Raw genomic sequence first — 20,466 nt, forward strand, 5'->3', positions numbered from 1 at the left:
CGGGACCGAACCGGCTCTACAATGGCCCCACAATGGCCCCTTGGTCTTCTTATCCCCGCATTTTGCCCACATTCACAGTTAAATAGCCGCACATAACACGATCGACGCACATTCATAGACTCCGTGTGTCTAATGATGCTGTTCAGAGACGGGACATCCCGGGGGCAAAACACCAGGCAGGACCCGAGCGGCTGCCCTCATGTGATAAGGCTGTGACTGTCTCCTGAGCCAGTTGGTTTGTGTCTGAGGGGAACGAGCCGGCCTTCACTGTCTCCATTGTGCCTCCACGTGAAGCCAAAGAGGACGGCTGGAATCACAGATCTGGCCCGGACCTGCTTCTGGACCCAAAACCGGACGGCGTCACTCTGCGTGTGACGATGGAGAGCTGAACAAAGGTCTGGCGCTGTTCTGTGTTCTCTTGTTGTTTCGTCTCAATCTGCAGAAGTAGAGGAGGAAGTTGTGGTTATTATGGTCTGTTATAACTAGTTTGTGACCTCGTTAATCGTGTCAGTGCTCGGTTATGGTTTGTTTGGCTTGGATTTACTTCTACTTCCACTTCTTAGTCCTGATTTAGTCCAGTTTTTCTTCTGTTCAGGCCTGTTCTGGTTAAGACTTGCGGTGCGTTCTCGCTTGTCCTGGTTTAGTTCAGGGTTTAGTCCAAGTGAAGGTCTCTGTGCCAGTTTGAACACATCCTTAATCTTGGTTTTGACGGCCTAAACTTTGTACCGGTTTAGTCCTTGTTGAGTCCTGGATTAGTCCAGTTCTTTGGCCTGGTTCAGATTGGACTAGTTAGCTGTTTCAGGCTGCGTTCACAGTTGTTATTTAGTCCTAAATTGAATACATTTTAGTCGTGATGTGGACTTGATTTGGACCTGTTTTAGTCCTGGTTTAGTCCAGGTTTAGTTTTGGGTTTAGTCCTGGTATAGCCCTGGTTTAATCCTGGTTTAGTCCTGGTTTTGTCCTGGTTCAGTCCAGGTTTAGCCAAGGTTTAGTCCAGGTTTAGTTCTGGTATAGCCCTGGTTTAGTCCTGGTTTAGTCCAGGTATAGTTTTGGGTTTAGTCCTGGTTTAGTCCAGGTATAGTTTTGGGTTTAGTCCTGGTTTAGTCTTGATTTAGTCCTGATTTAGACCTAGTTTAGTCCCGGTTTAGTCCCGGCTTAGTCCTGGTTTAGCCCTGGTTTAGTCCTGGCTTAGTCCTGGTTTAGCCCCGGTTTAGTCCCGGCTTAGTCCTGGTTTAGCCCTGGTTTAGTCCCGGTTTAGTCCCGGTTTAGTCCTGGTTTAGTCCTGGTTTAGCCCCAGTTTAGTCCTGGTTTAGCCCCGGTTTAGTCCCTGTTTAGTCCTGGTTTAGTCCCAATTTTCCTGAGGTTAATGTGTGAGTGTGAACTTCCAGATCAAGTCCAAATCAAGGCCTTATTTTACATCCTTTGTTTATAGTATTTTTAAGTCCAACATGAATCATTTTGGGCTACGATACATTTGAACTCATTTCTCGGTCTTTGTCCAGGATTCTGAACCGTCACAATCTCAACTCCAGCCTCTCCTGGAAGAAGACCAAGACCTCGAATCCTGGAATTATTCAACATTTTGCGGCCCTCTTTGGCATTTGACCGTTTGTAGATGGGTTCAGCGTTCGGTAGATTCTGCATGCAGTTCTGCTGCTGCTGCTGCTGCGTCACAGACGAGGAGGATGAGGACGAGAAGGAGCCACTGTTGCCGTGAGTAACAACGACAAACCCCAAACACTACGAGCACAGAGAAACAAAATGGTAACATTGTGACACTAAATTACAACTACTTGAAACCTGAAACTAAACCTGGACTGATTAAGGACTAGAACCAAAGGACCTAGGACCAAACCTCGTCTACGTCAGGACTAAACTGGACTAAACTGGACGAAACTGGACTAAACGACTCAACTGGACTCAATTTAGGACCAAATGACAATAACTGGTCTAGAATTAGTAGCATTTTCCTTCTCCAGTTTTGGCAATACCGAATTTTTAAATATACAGTGGGATCTAAACTAAACTGAACCAAACTAAACCAAAACAAGCTAAACTGAACCAAACTAACCAAAACTGAACCAAACTAAACTAACCTAACCTAAACTAAACTGAACCAAACTAAACTGAACCAAACTAAACCAAAACAAACTAAACTGAACCAAACTAAACCAAAACAAACTAAACTGAACCAAACTGAACCAAACTAAACCAAAACAAACTAAACTGAACCACACTAACCAAAACTGAACCAAACCAAACTAACCTAAACTGAACTGAGCCAAACTAAACTAAACTGAACTTTACTGACCTTAACTATTCTAAACTGAACTGATCGTAACCAAATGAGCAAAACTAAATTGATCTTTACTGAACTAAACTGAACTAATCCAAACTAAACTAAATTGAACTTACCTAAACTAAATTGAACTAATCCAAACTAAACTAAATTGAACTTACCTAAACTAAACTGAACTAAACCATACTAAACTAAACTGAGCACAACTAATCATAACTAAACCAAACTGATCTTAACTGAACTAAACTAAACGTAACTCAACTGAACTAAACTGATCTTAACCGAATTAACTAAACTAAACTGAGCTTAACTGAACTAAACTGAACTAAACTAAACTAAACTAAATTGAACTTAACCGAACTAAACTAAACTGAGAGTAACTAATCTAAACCTAACTTAACCAAACTAATCTAAACTACACTAAACTTAACCAAACTAAATTTAACTGAACTCAACTATTCTAAACCAAACTGAGCTTCGCAGAATTAACTAAACTAAACTGAGCTTAACCGAACTAAACTAAACTAAACTACTGAACTGAACTGAACTGAACATCTAAAAACAAATCTATAAATATAAAATAATGCAAATGGAGTTTATTTTGAAAAGCTCTGTTGTTGTTTCCTCTCTCGCTCGTTCAGGCCTGATCCACTGGAGTATTTTAACCGTGAAGTCCAGAAACGCAGAGACGAAGAGACCAACCTGTGGAGCACCCCAGGGGACCCGAGCCACTCCGAGAGGGCCGACGACCGCACGCTCTACACCCTGATCCAGGCGCGGAACCACACGCCCATGGGGTCTACGGTAAGAGGGCCACGACCGGACACCCATGGGGTCTACGGTAAGAGGGCCACAACCGGACGCCTATGGGGTCTACGGTAAGAGGGCCACAACCAGACGCCCATGGGGTCCCATCCAGACGCCCCAGGGGTCCACAGTAAGAGGGCCACAACCGGACGCCCATGGGGTCTATGGTAAAAGGGCCATTACCACATGCCCATGGGGTCTACGGTAAGAGGGCCACGACCGGACACCCATGGGGTCTACGGTAAGAGGGCCACAACCGGACGCCTATGGGGTCTATGGTAAAAGGGCCATTACCACATGCCCATGGGGTCCCAACCAGACGCCCAAGGGGTCTACGGTAAGAGGGCCACAACCAGACGCCCATGGGGTCCCAACCAGATGCCCATGGGGCCCCAACCTATTTATGTACATATCATGCCTATTTCTAACCTCATTTTAACTTTACTTACCTATTTTTTTTATATATATGGCAGTTTTGTCTTCATTGTTCAATGTTTGTTGTTTGTGTTGCACCAAATCACCAGGACAAGTTCCTATGTTTGGGAATTTTGTTCATTGACAAATGGCAGTAAACCTGTTTCTTATTCTGGATGTGTAGATGGTATAAAGTTGGCTTTTTGGTGCTCTTCAGCGAAGCAATCGGTCGAATAAAAAAGTAGAAAGAACATGAGACTCTCAAAAAGGTCAATGTTTTTGTCTTGACGTTCTCCTTCAGGGTTACAGACGTTTAAGTGTCGACATTGAAGCCATGAGAGACACGCGACGAGAAGTTCGGGACAAGTGGAAGACAATCTTGGAGAACTTAGGTGACGCAGACCTGATCCAGAACACTGTGTATGTGTCCTTGTGTAAAAAGTCCTGACTGTTCCGCTGTCTTCAGGCTTCATGGCAGAGGCTGACGCTCTGCTGACCGTCTCAGCCGGAGCGTCACAAGACCGAATGAGGGACGCCCCCGCGGCCCGGGCCATGCTCCACATGCTCCACACCGAAACCTCCATCTTCGACAACAAGGCGCCTCCTCCAGAGAGATACATCTTCATTCTGGTGAGACATCCGGACGTGTATTTGAACTGGTGAGACGTGTGGGGGGCAAGGTAAAGACACAAAAGCAGGAAGCAGTGTACGGAACAATTTAAAACTTTTGGAAGTTAAACATGCTACAGGGAATTCAAAAGATAAGAGGGGAAATGCTCTTCACTAAACAATGAAGACGATATACAATTGTGCTTTACTGTATATAAGCCACTCACCATCACCAGTGCCTAGAGAGAGGAAGAATCGACTTGACTGTGCCTCATATAGACCTCAAGAGTCCAATTCTGAATGTGGATCATGCATGCACCTCAATTATGTCCAAAAGAATGGAACACACTCAAAGACAAGATCACATTAGATGATCTTTACACATAATGAACCTTTTACAAAAACAGCAAAACAGCAGTAATAAGTGTGGACGCTGAAAAAGCTTTGACTCTGTTCGCTGGCCTTATATATTTAAATTAAAATGACCGGTCACTTGACAACCCCCCTGACCCTGGAGCGAGGGGTGGGGCAAGGCTGTGCTTGGTCCCCGCTCTTGTTCGCTTTTTACTTGGAACCATTGGCCCAATATATTAGACAATTAGAAACAATCCATGGTACAATTCATGAGATGGAACATAACAAATATTTTCTATTGTTTTTGACTAAACCAGAAATGTCCATACCTAAAGTGACGCATTTCCTTGATAATATTGGTCCAATTTCTTGATACAAACTGGATACAAACAACTGAAATTCTTTCTTACTGGCGACTTTGAGTTTTAGAAAGATCCACCCATTTAAATGGCAAACAGAATCCCTCAAATATCAAGGTGTGGTTCTCCATAAAGACAATTTTAGACAAAAACTATACGTCCCTTTTTCCTCCATGAAGAAAAACCTTGAAAAATCAATCCCTATTTCATATTTCAGACTAAACCAAAGGCTTGAAACTCTAAAAATAAGTGTCTTTCCATCCTCAGTCGGCTCTTTTATGAGTGGAGTATAACAATCTCTAGATTTATATGGCTTGGTAAAAAAAACTTGCATCTGATTCAAGACCCTACAACTTAACTTAGAAATAACGTAATAAATAAAATGACTTGAATGATTTAACTGAGTTGAGTAGATTCTATGAACATCACTGTTAAAAATGCCGTCAAGGCCTTTGTTTTTCATTTCGGCTTCTGTCTGGGCAATTCTGAATTGTCAGACTTTCATAGAGTTTGGTTCAGTACTGAGAACAATCAAACACATTCTAATCTCATTCGATTTCTCTCTCTTTCTCCAGGATCGCCTCATATACTTAGACATTGCTGAGGATTTCGTGGCCAAAGCCAAACGCTTCTACCCTCCCCGAGGCGACGACGAGTCCGACGAGGACGCCACGGGGCTCGGGATCAACCTGCCGCTGCTGCTCGCCCGGATGAACGCCATGAACGGAGCCCCGGGTGACGATGAGGAGGACGAGAGTGACGGGAGTGACAGATCCTAAAAGCTGCAGTTCACCACACAGACGCCGGGGGGCAGTAGTTTACAAGCTTGAAGACTTCAGGAATTGACGCATACCTCCGAGTGTTTCTGCTCCCTAAAATAGAACTCTTTACACCCCGCATTTTCTTATACGAAAGTTTTATTCTAGTGAAATGCCAACGGTCATCTACATGCATTTTATCATAGAAAACTTGGGATTTCTCTAATAGTTTCTCTCTCTCTCTCTCTCTCTCTCTCTCTCTCTCTCTCTCTCTCTCTCTCTCTCTCTCTCTCTCTCTCTCTCTCTCTCTCTCTCTCTCTCTCTCTCTCTCTCTCTCTCTCTCTCTCTCCTGGAGGGCTGTTCTGTTCTTTTGACTTGCCTTTTCTCCTTTTGTCCTATGATTATCAGCTCCTGCTCCAGCAAAATCACATGATCAGGAATAACCATCCATAAATATCACAAGTCTACAATAGCGCCTTTTAATTTGCTCCGGAGTAAACGGCATTAGGCAGTGGAGGTGTACAGGAAGTCAATCATTTAAGTGGTGTATTTGAGAAGTATGTCTAGGTTTATTCAATTGTGTGCTCTTTGTAGGTGTGTAATGCTGAAATAAAGTGCAAACAGGTTGTAGTAACCTCTGAATGTGTTCTCACACTCTCCAGCCCTGAAACAAAACATATGTTCACATTATTTCAAGGGGAAAAAACACTCCATTCAACACTCTTTTGTACAATAATAAGCTGAAAAGGAAAATATATGCAATAATATAATACAACAATAATAATATACATCACATAGTTTACTATATGATGTACTTACATATATGTAAGTATGTGACATTTAAATAATGAAACCAAATTTAGGTATTAAAAGTTTTTCATCATGTGAACATTTTGGATGTATTGGCATTTTATGTGCCAAAACATTTTTCACATATTTTGTGACATGATTTAAGAAAAATAACATTATTAGTTGACATTTTAAATAAGACTACATTTGATTGCAAAAAGCAACTCAAGATTTTTGTTTTTAATCTAACTTTTTTAAGGATGTAAACCTGACCTGGGCATTTGCGGGCCAGATGTGGCCCGCGGCCTGTTTTAATTAAGATAAGATAAGATATTCCTTTATTGTCCCACATGGGGAAATTTCATTGGCGCAACGCAGGTAGATACAGAGGCAGATACAGAAGAACAGATCACCCATAGGAAGTCTGAAAAACACTCCTAGCAGAAGATCTCCTATAAATAAACAAAAACTCCCGTAGACAAATAAATAAACAATAAATACATAAATACCATTGCATGTGATCACAACAGTAATTGCACATGAATATGTGTCACGACAGCACATACATTGCACATGAATTCCAACAGCAATTGCACATATGACAGAATTGCACATCAGTATTAGGTTAGGTCAGTATTGCGAGTGTTCAGTACTAACAGTTTTTGTTATAAAGTCTGACAGCAGCAGGAAGGAAAGATCTACGGAACCTTTCCTTCACACAGCGAGGGTGGATCAGTCTCTCACTGAAGCTGCTCTCCAGAGAGGACAGAGTGTCCTGCAGGGGGCGACACTCATGGTCCAGCATAGATGTGAATCTACCCTCCTGTTCCCCACCTCCTGCACCGAGTCCAGAGCACAACCCAGGACGGAGCTGGACTTCTTGATGACTCTGTCCAGCTTCTTCCTCTCCCTCTCTGTGATGCTGTTGCTCCAGCAGGCCACACCGTACAGGAGGGCTGATGCCACCACAGAGTCGTAGAAGGTCTTCAGGAGTGGCCCTGTCACTCCAAAAGACCTGAGTCTCCTCAGGAGGTAGAGCCGACTCTAGCTCTTCCTCTACAGTGCGTCAGTGTTATGAGTCCAGTCCAGTTTGTGGTTCAGATGAACACCCAGGTACTTGTATGAGTCCACTCTCTCAATGTCCCGTCCCTGGATGTTCACTGGTGAGGGGGCAGTGGGTTGGCGTCTGCGGAAATCCACCACCATCTCCTTGGTCTTCCCCGCGTTGATGAGGAGGTGGTTCCGCTGACACCAGTCCACAAAGTCCTGCTCCAGTCCCCTGTACTCCTCGTCATCGTCGTCCGTGATGAGTCCGATGATGGCAGAGTCGTCAGAGAACTTCTGCAGGACACAGCTGTCCGTGTCATGTCTGAAGTCTGCAGTGTAAAGGGTGAAGAGAAAGGGCGCGAGGACAGTGCCCTGGGGCGCCCCCACACTGCAGGTCCGAGTGTCAGACACACAGTTCCGGGCTCTCACAAACTGGGGTCGGTCTGTGAGGTAGTCCAGGATCCACTCTGCCAGGTCATAATAATAATAATAATAATAATAACTTTTATTTATATAGCGCTTTTCAGTGACCCAAAGACGCTGAACATAATAAAAAAAGGGGAGGGTATTTACAGACAGGGGGGGACAACACGTACAATACACATTAATATACAGATAAAATGAAGACAGACGAAGTAGAGAGAAAAAGATGGGGATGTAACAGGGGGTAGAAGAGTAGGCAATGGGGTAGAGGAGGCTAGGGGTAGGGGAGGTCATAGGCTTGGGTGAAGAGGTATGTTTTTAGGCGGGATTTGAATGTTGTGAGTGAGGGAGAGTGGCGGACAGGTTGGGGGAGGGAGTTCAAGAGTCGGGGTGCTGTTCGGGAGAATGCTCTGTCGCCAAAAGTTTTGAGTCGGGATGTTGGTGCAGTCAGGGTGAGAGAGGAGGAGGATCGGAGAGCTCGGGAGGGGCGGTGGGGGATGAGGAGGTCAGACAGGTAGGGGGGGCAAGGTGGTGAAGAGCTTTGAAGGTGAGGAGGAGTATTTTAAAGTTTATGCGCTGCTTGATGGGGAGCCAGTGGAGAGAGCGGAGAACGGGAGTGATGTGATCACGGGACCGGGTGTGGGTGAGGAGGCGGGTGTGAGTGAGGAGGCGGGTGTGGGTGAGGAGGCGGGCAGCGGAGTTTTGGACCATTTGGAGTCTGTGGAGGGAATGGGAGGAGATGCCAGTGAGGAGGGAGTTGCAGTAGTCGAGGCGGGAGGAGATGAAGGCATGGATGAGGGATTCAGCAGCGGGGAGGGTGAGGCAGTGTCGGATTTTGGCGATGCGGCGGAGGTGGAAGTATGAGGTCTTGACGATGTGGCTGACATGGGGAGAGAAGGAGAGGGTGGGGTCCATGATGACACCAAGATTGCGTACCAGGGTAGAGGGGGTGATGGTCGAGGTGTCGATGCTGAGTGAAAAGGGACCAGTTTTATTGAGAGTGGATTTGGTGCCAATGAGGAGGAGCTCTGTTTTGTCACTGTTCAGTTTGAGGAAGTTGAGAGTGAGCCATGATTTTATTGTAGAGATGCAGGTTTCGATGTGGCTGAGGGGAGGGTTTTGGGTGGATTTGGTGGTGAGGTATATCTGGGTGTCATCAGCGTAGCAGTGAAAGTCCAGGTTGAGTTGGCGGAGGATGTGACCAAGGGGGAAGATGTAGCAGATGAAGAGGAGGGGGCCGAGGACTGAGCCCTGGGGGACCCCTGCGTTACTGGGGAGAGGGTGGATGAGTGACCGGAGAGGGAAATGAACTCTTGCCTGTTGGTGAGGTAGGATGTGAGCCAGTCAAGTGCAGAGCCCTCAACACCCAGTTGGCGCAGCCTTTGTAGGAGGATGGAATGGTTTATAGTGTCAAAGGCTGCGCTGAGGTCTAGTAGTAACAGGATGTTGAGGGCCCCGGAGTCTGCAGAGGTGAGGAGATCGTTGAGTACTTTGACCAGGGCTGTTTCAGTGCTGTGAAGTGGGCGGAAGCCAGATTGGAGGGGTTCATAGAGGTTGTTTGACTGGAGGTGGGTGTGAAGTTGGGCGGCGACGATGCGTTCCAGCGTTTTTGAGAGGAACGGCAGGTTGGAGATGGGGCGGTAGTTGGAGAGGTTGGCGGAGTCTAGGGTGGGTTTTTTGAGGATGGGGGTGATGGAGGCCAGTTTGTAGATGGAAGGAACATGGCCGAGGGATAAAGACTGGTTGAAGAGGGTGGTGAGATGGGGGATGAGAGCAGGGAGGCAGGCCTTGGTTAGAGTCGTTGGGAGGGGGTCGAGAGAGCAGGTGGTGGTTTTGGAAGCGGTGATGAGGTCTATGATATGAGAGGAGTTAACAGAGGAGAAGGTGGTGAGGGGAGGGAAGGGTGGGTGGTCAGGGAGAGGGGGGGACAGGGGTGGGGGTGGTGATGGAGTTAATAGAGACGGCAGTCATGGAGCTGTTGATTTTGGAAATTTTGTCATTGAAGGCAAGGAGGAAAGAGTTGCAGAGGTCAGGGGAGGAGGGTGGAGTGATGTCCGGTGGCTGGAGCAGCTTGTTGACGGTGGAGAACAGGGTGCGAGGGCTCCGGTGGGAGCTGTTGATAAGGGTGGAGAGGTGGGCAGATTTGGCGGCTTGGAGAGCGTCACGGTAGGAGGAGATGTGTAATTTGAAAGCTTCGGCGTGGACGGTGAGGCGGGTTCTTTTGAGGAGTCGTTCAAGTTGGCGGCCAGTCTGCTTCATGGTGCGGAGTTCAGGGGTGTACCAGGGGGCGGGGTTGATGTATGAGACGGAGGAGGTTTTCCAGGGGGCTAGGGAGTCAAGGGAGTCGGAGAGGGTGGTGTTGAGCATGACAGCATAGTCGTCGGGGGAAGAGGGGGGGGAGTCAGGGGGGAAAGCAGAGGATATGAGCTGGGAGAGCGTGAGGGGGTTGACTGACTTGATATTGCGGTAGGTGATGGTGCGTTTTTTGGGGTTGTGGGGCGAGGGTAGGGGGGCGGAGAAAAGGATGCAGAGATGATCAGAGAGTGGGAAGGGGAGGGGGTGGGGCTTAGATATGGGTAGGAGAGAGGAACAGACTAGGTCCAGAGTGTGGCCTTTGGTATGGGTGGGGAAGTCAATATGTTGGGTGAGATGGAAGCAGTCCAGGAGAGAGAGGAAGTCGGATGTCAGTGGGGCGTTGGGGCAGTCAATGTGGATGTTGAAGTCACCAGTGAGTAGGAGGCGGGCAGAGAGAGAGGATGCGATGGTGAGGAGTTCGGACAATTCAGTGAGGAAAGAGGGGTGGGGCTTTGGGGGACGATAGATCAGGATAGCGGTGATGGAGTTGGGGAGGGAGAAGGCGAGGTATTCAAATGATGAGATGGATGGAAGGTTGAGGTTCAGTTCAGTGATGGATGTAGATTTTTTATGAATAACAGCAAGACCTCCCCCACGCCCGGAGAGGCGGGGTTTGGCAGTGTAAGTGTAGTTGGAGGGAGTGGCTTGGTTGAGAGCATAGAAGTCCAGGGGCTGTTGCCATGTTTCACAGAGGAGAAGCAGATCAATGTTATTGTCCAGTAGCAGTTCAGATATAACAGGTGATTTGTTGGAGAGGGAGCGGCAGTTCAGCAGTGCAAGGGAGATGGATGGGGGCGCGGAGATGGATGGGGGCGCAGGGGTGGGGGGGGCGGAGGTTGCTGAGGTTGGCAGTGCGGCAGGTGGGGGTGACGGGGGGGCGAAAACTAGTCCAGAGTGAGGGGATAGGTGAGCCGTCGTTGGAGTGTTGGTTATGGGAGAGACCAGAGCCCCTGTGGATGTAGCGGGGCCGGCGAAGAATCCCAGCTGAGCTAGCTGCAGAGGCAGCAGCAGCTGGGAGACGGTGGTTATGGTTGAGGAGGTGAAGGTCAGCAGCGGCGTAGGTGAGTAGGCGAGAAGTTGGTGGAGCGGTGGCCTGGAGGCGCGGGAGTGATAGTCCGAGGAGGAGATGGAACGTAGCAGCAGATGAGAGTAATCCAGTTAGAATGTTGGCGGTGGCTAGAAGCTGGTTAACTAGAAGCTGGTGGGCAGAGAGTTGTGAAAAAGCAGCAGTGGACCGGGTGTTGAAGCTGGTGGAGTGAGTGGCGTTGGTTGCCCCAGATCTTGTCTGCACAGCAGGGAGGCCCCGCGATACCATGACGGACCTCAGCAGGTGTTAAGCCAGCTGTTAGCTGGCGGCTAGGGCAGTAGATAGTCCAGGAGTGAGGGAGGAGATGAGCGATGGACGGTGCAGTAATGTCTGATGAAGTGAAGGAACAGAGATGTAGACAGAAGACAACACAGAGACGCGGGAACAAAAAAAAACAATGGAAACGACTAACAAAACAAAGACGTTGGGACAGAAGCGGCAGTCCACATACCAGACGCCGGCGTTGCTCTAGCCCAATCAAGACGCATTTGAGTCCAGTTTTGTGACCAGATCGCCCCCGTCTGTGGAGCGGGGAAAGCAGAGAAACAGGGCTGTACCTTGGTTGTATGGGGCTGCTTTTCGCCGGGTGGAGCCGGTGCCCCGCTCTCCGTGTCTGCTCCTGTGGCGGGCTGGGGCCACACCTTCGCCCAGGTACAGACCTCCGGGGCGGCGGGTGCGGGAGCGCGGAGCCGGTGTTCGGGCGTCGAAACGCCGATGCAGCGGAAGAGAAGCTGAGCCGCGTGCGGCTCGTGGCGGTGCGTGCCGCTCGTGGTGGAGCCGGTGATCGGACGTGGAAACGCCGGTGCAGCGGAGGAGAAGCGGTGCCGCGTGCGGCTCGTGGCGGTGCGTGCCGCTCGTGGCGGTGCGTGCCGCTCGTGGTGGTGCGTGCGGCTCGTGGCGGTGCATACTCCACACCAGCCGTCTCCAGCTTGTCCCTCAGGAGCAGCGGCTGGATGGTGTTGAAGGCGCTGGAAAGATCGAAGAACAGGATCCTCACAGAGCTGCCAGGCTTTTCCAGGTGAGAGAGAGAGCGGTGCAGCAGGGAGATGACGGCGTCCTCCACTCCGATGCCAGACCGATATGCAAACTGCAGCGGGTCCATGGCTGAGCTCACGGTGGAGCGGAGGTGGTCCAGGACCAGCCGCTCCAGTGTCTTCATCAGGTGGGACGTGAGAGCCACTGGCCTGAAGCTGTTGAGGTCTTTGGGGCGCGGCGTCTTAGGCACAGGTACCAGACAGGAGGTCTTCCAGACCTGTGGTACCACCCTCAGCTTCAGGCTCATGTTGAAGACATGCTCCACGACTCCACACAGTTCATCTGCGCAGGACTTAAGGAGCCTGGGGCTGATGCCGTCAGGTCCTGCTGCCTTCCTCACTTTAATCCTCTTCAGCTCACTCCTCACCTGTGCTGCTGTGACAGTCAGTGGTTGGCAGGGGGACCGTGTGCTGGGGGGATGGGTGAGTCCAGGCAAAGTGGGGAGCTGATGGTCCGGGGCAGAGAAGCGAAGAGGAACAGATGCAGGGCATTGTCCAGCTGTGCAGGGGGAGGGGCGGGTGACCGATCAAACCTCAAGAAGTGAGCATTTAAATCATTCACCCACTGTAGATCCCCCTCTGTCTGGGCAGGGGGGATTTTGAAGCCCGAGATGGTTTTCAGGCTCCTCCACACTCCCTGAATGTTCTTTTGCTGCAGCTGCTCCTCCATCCTCCTCTTGTAGCCGGCCTCAGCCTGCCTGATCTTCCTCCTCAGCTCCTTCTGCACAGTCCTCAGCTCCTCCTTGTTCCCTGACCTGAAGGCTCTCTTCTTCTCCTTCAGCAGAGCCTTCAGTTCACGGTTAATCCATGGCTTGTTGTTTGGAAAACACCGCACCGTCCGGGAGGGAACAATGTTCTCAAAACAGAAGTTGATGTAGTCCGTGATGCACTCTGTGATGGTGTTGATGTCCTCCCCATGTGGGTCATAAAGCTCAGTCCAGACAGTGGTGCTGAAACAGTCCCTCAGAGCCTCCTCGCTCTCAGCAGACCACATCCTCACCTCACGGGACACCACAGGCTGCCTGCGCACAATGGGTTCATACACAGGCCTCAGATGTACAAGGTTGTGGTCCGAGCTGCCCAGGGGAGGGAGGGGGGAAGAGGAATAAGCCTCCTTGGTGTTGGCAAAAAACAAGTCCAATGTTCAATTCTCTCTGGTGGGGCAGGTAACATACTGGGTGTATGTTGGTAGAACAGAAGAGGGAGAAGCGTGGTTAAAGTCACCAGAGATGAGGAAGAGAGCCTGTGGATGCTGTGTTTGCAGCCTACAAGTGCAGGAGAGCAGTGCTTCACAAGCATTTTCAGCATTGGCAGACGGGGCCACATAGACTGCGATCAAAATCACATGTGAGAACTCCCGGGGCAGATAATATGGCCTCATGCCAATAGCCAATAGTTCAATATCCTTGTTACATAGCTGCTCCCTCACTGTGCAGTGTTCGGGTTTGGACCAGCTCGTGTTCACATACACCGCCAGACCTCCACCTCTTTTCTTTCCGCATTCTCTCGTTCTGTCCGCCCGCAGCAGATGAAAATTGTCCAAACCTACAATAGAGTCTGGCATTTCAGCTGTTAACCAGGTCTCTGTGAAAATCAAGACGCTGCTGTCCCTATAAATCGTCATTTTATTTTGAAGGGACCTCCTAATTCAGCCCCCCTCAAGATTTTAGTTTATATTCTTTATGCTTTACATTGTTAACCATAGGTCTCACTGAAACTGAGGTTTAATAAATCAGCATATCAACAAATTCTTCTGTCCTATCCATTTCAAAAGTACAGTTTTGTGTACTTTTAGAGGTCATATTTATGTCCATATGGGACAAAATGTTATTTTGAACAAAAAACAAATTTACAATGTTCAATGTCCCATAAATCTGTGGATGTGAGTTGATAAATTTAATAATAAATAATAAAAAATAATAAATATGTTTCAGTGGAGATAGGGCAAAAATATAAATGTATTTATTTTCTGATTAACAATGTGACATAAAACCATACTTATTATTACTTAATAATTGATCATTTTTGTGTCATTGGTGATCCACAAAACCAGTATATTTTAGGTTTTAAAACATCTTTCTGGGAGTCTTTTTTACCAAGACACAAACTTTGTTCAGTTTAGATCGATGGTGTTATGCTCATTAGCTGCAGTTTGAAGCATTTTTCTTAAAATAAATCAATTCAGAATCAGAATCAGAAAAGGGTTTATTGCAGTTTGTAAATGAACAAAAATTCACAAACATATGAACTTGTCCTGGTGATTCGGTGCAACACAGACATTGAACATAGAACACTTTATACAAAAAGTGCATGATATGTACATACTAAAATAAAAAATTAAATTGTGTAGTGCAATAGAAGTGAACCGTGCAAAGAGTGCAAGGTGCTAGGCAGTGTTCATGAGTCCAACGAGGGAAAGAAACTGTTCTTTTGACGGGAGATCTCGGTCTGGATGGACCGTAGCCTCCTGCCTGAGGGGAGTGGCCTCCTGCCTGAGGGGAGTGGCCTCCTGCCTGAGGGGAGTGGCCTCCTGCCTGAGGAGAGTGGCTTGAATAGTCCGTGTCCAGGGTGAGAAGGGTCTGCTGTGATCTGACCTGCACGTCCCAGAGCCCTGGAAACGTACAGGTCCTGTAGAGATGGAAGTCCGCTGCCGATCACCTTCTCAGCAGAGCTCACAATGCGCTGTAGTCTCTGTCCCTGGCTGTGGCTCCCGCGTGCCACACGGTGATGGAGGAGGTGAGGATGGACTCAACGATGGTCGTGTAGAACTGCACCATCATCTCAGCTGTCAGATTGGCTTTCCTCAGCTGCTACAGGAAGTACATCCTCTGCTGGACCTTCCTGGTGAGGGAGTTGATGGTGAGCCCCACTTGAGGTCCTGGGTGATGGTGGTGCCGAGAAAGCGGAGGGAGTCCACAGTGGTGATGGAGGAGTTTGTGATAGTGGGCGGAGCCGGTCCACCTCCCTCCTGTAGACAGACTCATCCCCGTCTGAGATGAGCCGAATGAGGAGGATGGTGTCGTCATGGCGATGAGGGTGGTGTCGTCCGCAAACTTGATTTGTTTTACAGAGTTGTGGCTGGAGGTGCAGCAGTTTGTGTTCAGGGAGAAGAGCAGGGGAGAAAGTACACAGCCCTGTGGAACTCCTGTGCTGATGGTCCGAGTGTCTGAGACATTCTTCCCCAGCCGCACGCACTGCCTCCGATCAGTAGTGAACTGATACAGGCTTGATACAAAAATTTAACTTTTGAGTTGACAAAATAAAGGTTACAAATATCATCATAAGTGTCACTGTCTGCATCCACTGTGTGTGAAGGGGTGAGTGGTCGTCCACTGTGTGTGAAGGGGTGAGTGGTCGTTTACTATGTGTGAAGGGGTGAGTGGTCGTTCACTGTGTGTGAAGGGGTGAGTGGTCGTCCACTGTGTGTGAAGGGGTGTGTGGTCGTTCACGGTGTGTGAAGGGGTGTGTGGTCGTTCACGGTGTGTGAAGGGGTGTGTGGTCGTTCACTGTGTGTGAAGGGGTGAGTGGTCGTCCACTGTGTGTGAAGGGGTGAGTGGTCGTCCACTGTGTGTGAAGGGGTGAGTGGTCGTCCACTGTGTGTGAAGGGGTGAGTGGTCGTTCACTGTGTGTGAAGGGGTGAGTGGTCGTTCACTGTGTGTGAAGGGGTGTGTGGTCGTTCACTGTGTGTGAAGGGGTGAGTGGTCGTTCACTGTGTGTGAAGGGGTGAGTGGTCGTTCACTGTGTGTGAAGGGGTGAGTGGTCGTTCACTGTGTGTGAAGGGGTGTGTGGTCGTTCACTGTGTGTGAAGGGGTGAGTGGTCGTTCACTGTGTGTGAAGGGGTGAGTGGTCGTCCACTGTGTGTGAAAGGGTGAGTGGTCGTTCACTGTGTGTGAAGGGGTGTGATAAAATGTGAATATATGATTATATTTCTGTGATGTATTTTATCTGCATAATAGTGATATATTATCTGCATCATTAGTCTAAGAGAAAAACGGGTGTGTGACAGCATTTGTTTGTGAAGGTGTCGTAAAGAATGTTGCCCCGGGGGGGGGGGGTGTAATGGCCCAGGGGGTTTGGGTAAATATTACCCAGGCTTTATCTCTACGGAAACTACCAGCTGTTGTAAAAGACAAGTGCCTTGATGTGAAGCTGACCAATGAGAAATGTGACCCGCCTATTCCAGAATATCTAATAAAACCAACCAGCATGAGAAAAAACGGTGTGAGAAGCAGGAGGATCACGCAGGCTGCTTACAACAGCCTGCGTGATCAGTCCCGCCGTTTTTCCCATGCATGCCATACAAATGTCTAATATTTCTGTGTCGTTTCATATTCTAAGTTGAATTGTGTTCTCTGTGTGTTAAGGAATAGCATTGGTGTATGTCTCATTCCATGACACAAATCTCACAACTATACCTCCTTCCCTTCTTGACCAGATTATTTATTAGCACAGCTGTGAGTGTCATAGCGCCCCCTACGTACTGAAAACACATTTAGTTTTTACAACCAAAGGTTAAATTCAGCACAGACAGTCTCACCTTTTGGTGTGGTGGTAACGGCCTTTTATTATGCACTTTGGAAATGTATCAGTCTCAGCTGGAAATAATAATACTCAACTCGTGAAGGAAGCTCGACGACTGAAGCTTTTGCCACATTGTACATCGAAGTCTTGTTTTTTTAAACAATGGTAGTATACCATTGTTTAAAAAAAAAAAAAGAACTAGCAAGGGGCTAATGAAGCTCCATGAAGTAATGGGGTGTCACAGCCCATTTCTTCACAAACATTTCAATTGAGGCTTCAGTTTAAGGTTAAAATCAGTTCTATCTGCAGTCCAAATGAATGTTTGCCTGTTTTATCATGACATGAGCGTGAATGTGGTTAACTACAGATTTCCATTTAAGGTATTCTGAGACTTTTAAAGGGAAGCTTTTGTTCTCACTTCCTTATAAAACAAATTTATTCAAGGAATTTCAGCTTCAAATGGCCATTCCAAATGCATTTGAGGTGAGGAACGAGAGCACAGCTGAAGAACTACACAGTAAGTAAAGGCGGGTAGACGAGGTTATGCTTCTAGACCCAAAACCATATACAGTATATCTCAATATGCATCTCCAATGGTTGTGTTTGTAGTTTGGCAGTTGTGAGTTTTAGATTTCGTTTTGTCTTGTGGTTGTATGATAGCTGCACATGCATTGATGTTTAAGTTTTTTGCATGCTTGTCTAAGTTGGTCAAGTCAGATTTGTTTGAAGGATTTACAGGAAAAGAAAAACAGCGTAGCAGCGTAGCTAAAGCTGTGGGTTTATATTTCTGTTCCTAACTGGTCTGACCATAAGCAATTTCAAAGAGGAACGTTTTAAGCCTGGACTTAAATGAAGAGACTATGTCAGCATATTTAACATGGGCCAGGAGCTGATTCCATGACACAGGCGCTTGGGAGCTAAACGCTCCACCTCCTACAGTACTTTTAGAGACTCTTGGGACCACCAGAAGGCCAGCATTCTGAGAGCGAAGAGCTCTGTTTGGATGATATGGTGCTATAGCATCTTGAGGTAGGATGGGGCCATGTCATTTATGGCTCTGTAGGTCAGGAGTAGAATTTTAAATTTGATTCTAAACTCGACGGGGAGCCAGTGAAGAGACTTCAGCACCGGCATAATGTGCTCTCTTCTTTTTGTTCCTGTTAGTAGGGTTGCTGCTGCATTTGAACCAGTTGAAAGCTTTTTATGGAGCTTTTAGGACACGCTGCGAGCAGGAGTTACAGTAGTCTAATCTAGTCGTTACAAATGCATGGATAAGTTTTTCAGCATCACTTTTAGGCAGGATTCTTCTGATTTTGGCTATGTTGTGCAAATGGAAATAGGCCGTTTTACAAGCTTGATTTATATGAGCTTTAAATGAGAGCTCCTGGTCAAATAAGACTCCAAGATTTCTTACAGTAGAACTGGAGGCTACACTAACATTGTCCAGTGTGACTATCTGCTCAGATAGAGCGTCTCGTAGATGTTTAGGGCCAAGCACAATGACCTCGGTTGTGCTGGGGCCGGCCCTGCCTGTGGCACACCGTAAATTACTTTAGAGCTTGGTGAGGAGCTCTGGTTTACATTAACAAATTGGTACCTATCAGATAAATAGGATTTAAACCAGCTGAGGGCTGTTCCTCCAACACTTACATCACATTCTGACCTCTGCAGTAGAATGTTGTGGTCAATGGTGTCAAACGCTGCGCTGAGGTCCAACAGAACCAGGATTGAGACCAGTCCATCGTCAGCGGCTAATAACAAATCATTATTGACTTTAACTAGTGCAGTTTCAGTGCTGTGGTGGGCTCTGAACCCTGACTGGAAAACTTCAAATAAGTTATTGTCCTGCAGGTGGTGACAAAGCTGTTTTACTACAACTTTTTCAAGGATTTTAGAGACGAAGGGAAGATTTGAAATAGGTCTGTAGTTTACCAATAGGTCGGGATCTAGATTAGGCTTTTTCAGAAGAGGTTTAATGACTGCATTTTTGAAGGACTGTGGAACATAGCCACTTTCGAGTGAAGTATTTATTATAGTAAGGATAGGGTCTATAATTAAGGGGAGAATGTCTTTGAGGAGTCTGCTATTTGACATGACCGTGGTTTTTTTTTATGTCCAAAATTGAATATTTTACATTAACTGTTTAAATACACATTTTAAATACACATTTACAACTGAATGAATTAAGTAAACACACTTTATTTCCACGTTTAGTAATGATAATACAATGACTTATATAATTATACTATTTGTGAAAAAGGACATTTTACACTTTATAAAATATCAGATTGAAAATAGCAAAACAAAAATCTCAGTGATACTGTAACTTATAGTGCGCATAATAGCAATTACTACATTAAGAGGAAATAAAAAAATATTAGTGTTTCATAAAACAGCTTCTAAGTGCCATTAGTTACTCTGAACTGCATGTGTAACATTTTACATTTTTATATTTATTCATCACATATTGCTGTATGGAAAGTTAAAGACATGTCATTTATAGCATTCTTTCATAGGTTTTCTAATAACCAAAGCATATTTTAATTTTTTTTATATTATAAGTTAGGCCACACTTAATGCATATAATGCTTTAGCCTTATCCAGGTAATAAACTAATAAAACACTCCTCTTTGGTGTGTTTGTAGTCAAGGTAACGGAGCACGAAGTTTGACACATCTCGGACTGATATGAAATCAGCCGCTTTCACTTCAACATGAAGTTTCTATTCACAGCAGCCACAGTCGAGCAGCTCATTCTAAATCGTTTTGGACGTACCTTTTGTACACAGACGTCTGTAGATGCAGTTGTAAGACGTAAACACGAAAAACACAGCTGTGTCTCCAGCGTAAACTGTGTAGCTCCGTGGCGTAAACACTACACTGAAATGGGACAGACAGTCCCATCAGACAGTTTTCCTACGACTTTTCCCATAGTGACTTTTCCCATAGTGACTTTTCCCATAGTGACTTTTCCCATAGTGACTTTTCCCATAGTGACTTTTTCTCGGAATGTGATTGGCTAAAGATTCCCATGTATATACACATATATACATACATATATATATAATTATTTTACACATTTAAACTAATAACAATATAGTATCATTCTGAACAAATTATATTGTTTTTTGACAAAACAATTGTTGAATACCATTTGACATAATTGGCTGATTGCCAGCAGGGTCGTCGCCCCATCGCCCTTAATGGACCAGCCACCACTGCAGTCAGATAGTAGCTTACTTGCAACAACAGCAAATTAAAGTCTTGACTCTGGAGGGGAGACATAGAACGTGTTTTTATGCTAAGGAGAACCCACCACTACAGTGATCTATCTTCATGTTCAACCAAAGCAGAAGAGCATTCAAATTCCACGCAGAAAGACCTCGACTGTGAGTCAAACACCGGCTTGAATCATAACATCATATTCACTCCAAACACAGGTTGGGTGCGACTAGGCATGACATCTAAAGCCAGTGAGGTGTCTGGGTAAAAGTCTGCAGAAAGAATCACAAGGACAATGCAGACTTCTAGAATAGTATAGTTACACGAGTAATCAGCGTTATCACATGAACCCAGGTGAAACTGTAGTTTGTGTGACTGACAGCTCAAAA

General features: G+C 46.7%; 1 protein-coding gene across 1 annotated transcript; it reads left to right on the forward strand.

Moving 5' to 3' along the window:
- The first annotated feature begins 269 nt into the window (after window positions 1-269).
- On the forward strand, window positions 270-6,229 carry mreg (melanoregulin). Its single transcript, XM_072442156.1, has 6 exons — window positions 270-395; window positions 1,503-1,713; window positions 2,941-3,103; window positions 3,822-3,912; window positions 3,987-4,150; window positions 5,418-6,229. The coding sequence occupies exons 2-6, from the start codon at window positions 1,616-1,618 to the stop codon at window positions 5,619-5,621; spliced, it is 720 nt and encodes a 239-aa protein (XP_072298257.1). The 5' UTR covers window positions 270-395; window positions 1,503-1,615; the 3' UTR covers window positions 5,622-6,229.
- The last annotated feature ends 14,237 nt before the right edge of the window (window positions 6,230-20,466 follow it).

The sequence above is a fragment of the Eucyclogobius newberryi genome, unplaced genomic scaffold (genome assembly GCF_026437365.1).
Source record: "Eucyclogobius newberryi isolate DKJ021-1_F unplaced genomic scaffold, fEucNew1.0.hap1 SCAF_13, whole genome shotgun sequence".
Taxonomy (NCBI): Eukaryota; Metazoa; Chordata; class Actinopteri; order Gobiiformes; family Gobiidae; genus Eucyclogobius; species Eucyclogobius newberryi.

Coding starts and splice junctions, on each gene's coding strand:
- mreg (XM_072442156.1), top strand. CDS start 1,616: ATGGGTTCAGCGTTCGGTAGATTCTGCATGCAGTTCTGCTGCTGCTGC. Junction 3,104..3,821: donor ACACGCCCATGGGGTCTACG/GTAAGAGGGCCA, acceptor GTTCTCCTTCAG/GGTTACAGACGTTTAAGTGT. Junction 3,913..3,986: donor GACAATCTTGGAGAACTTAG/GTGACGCAGACC, acceptor CGCTGTCTTCAG/GCTTCATGGCAGAGGCTGAC.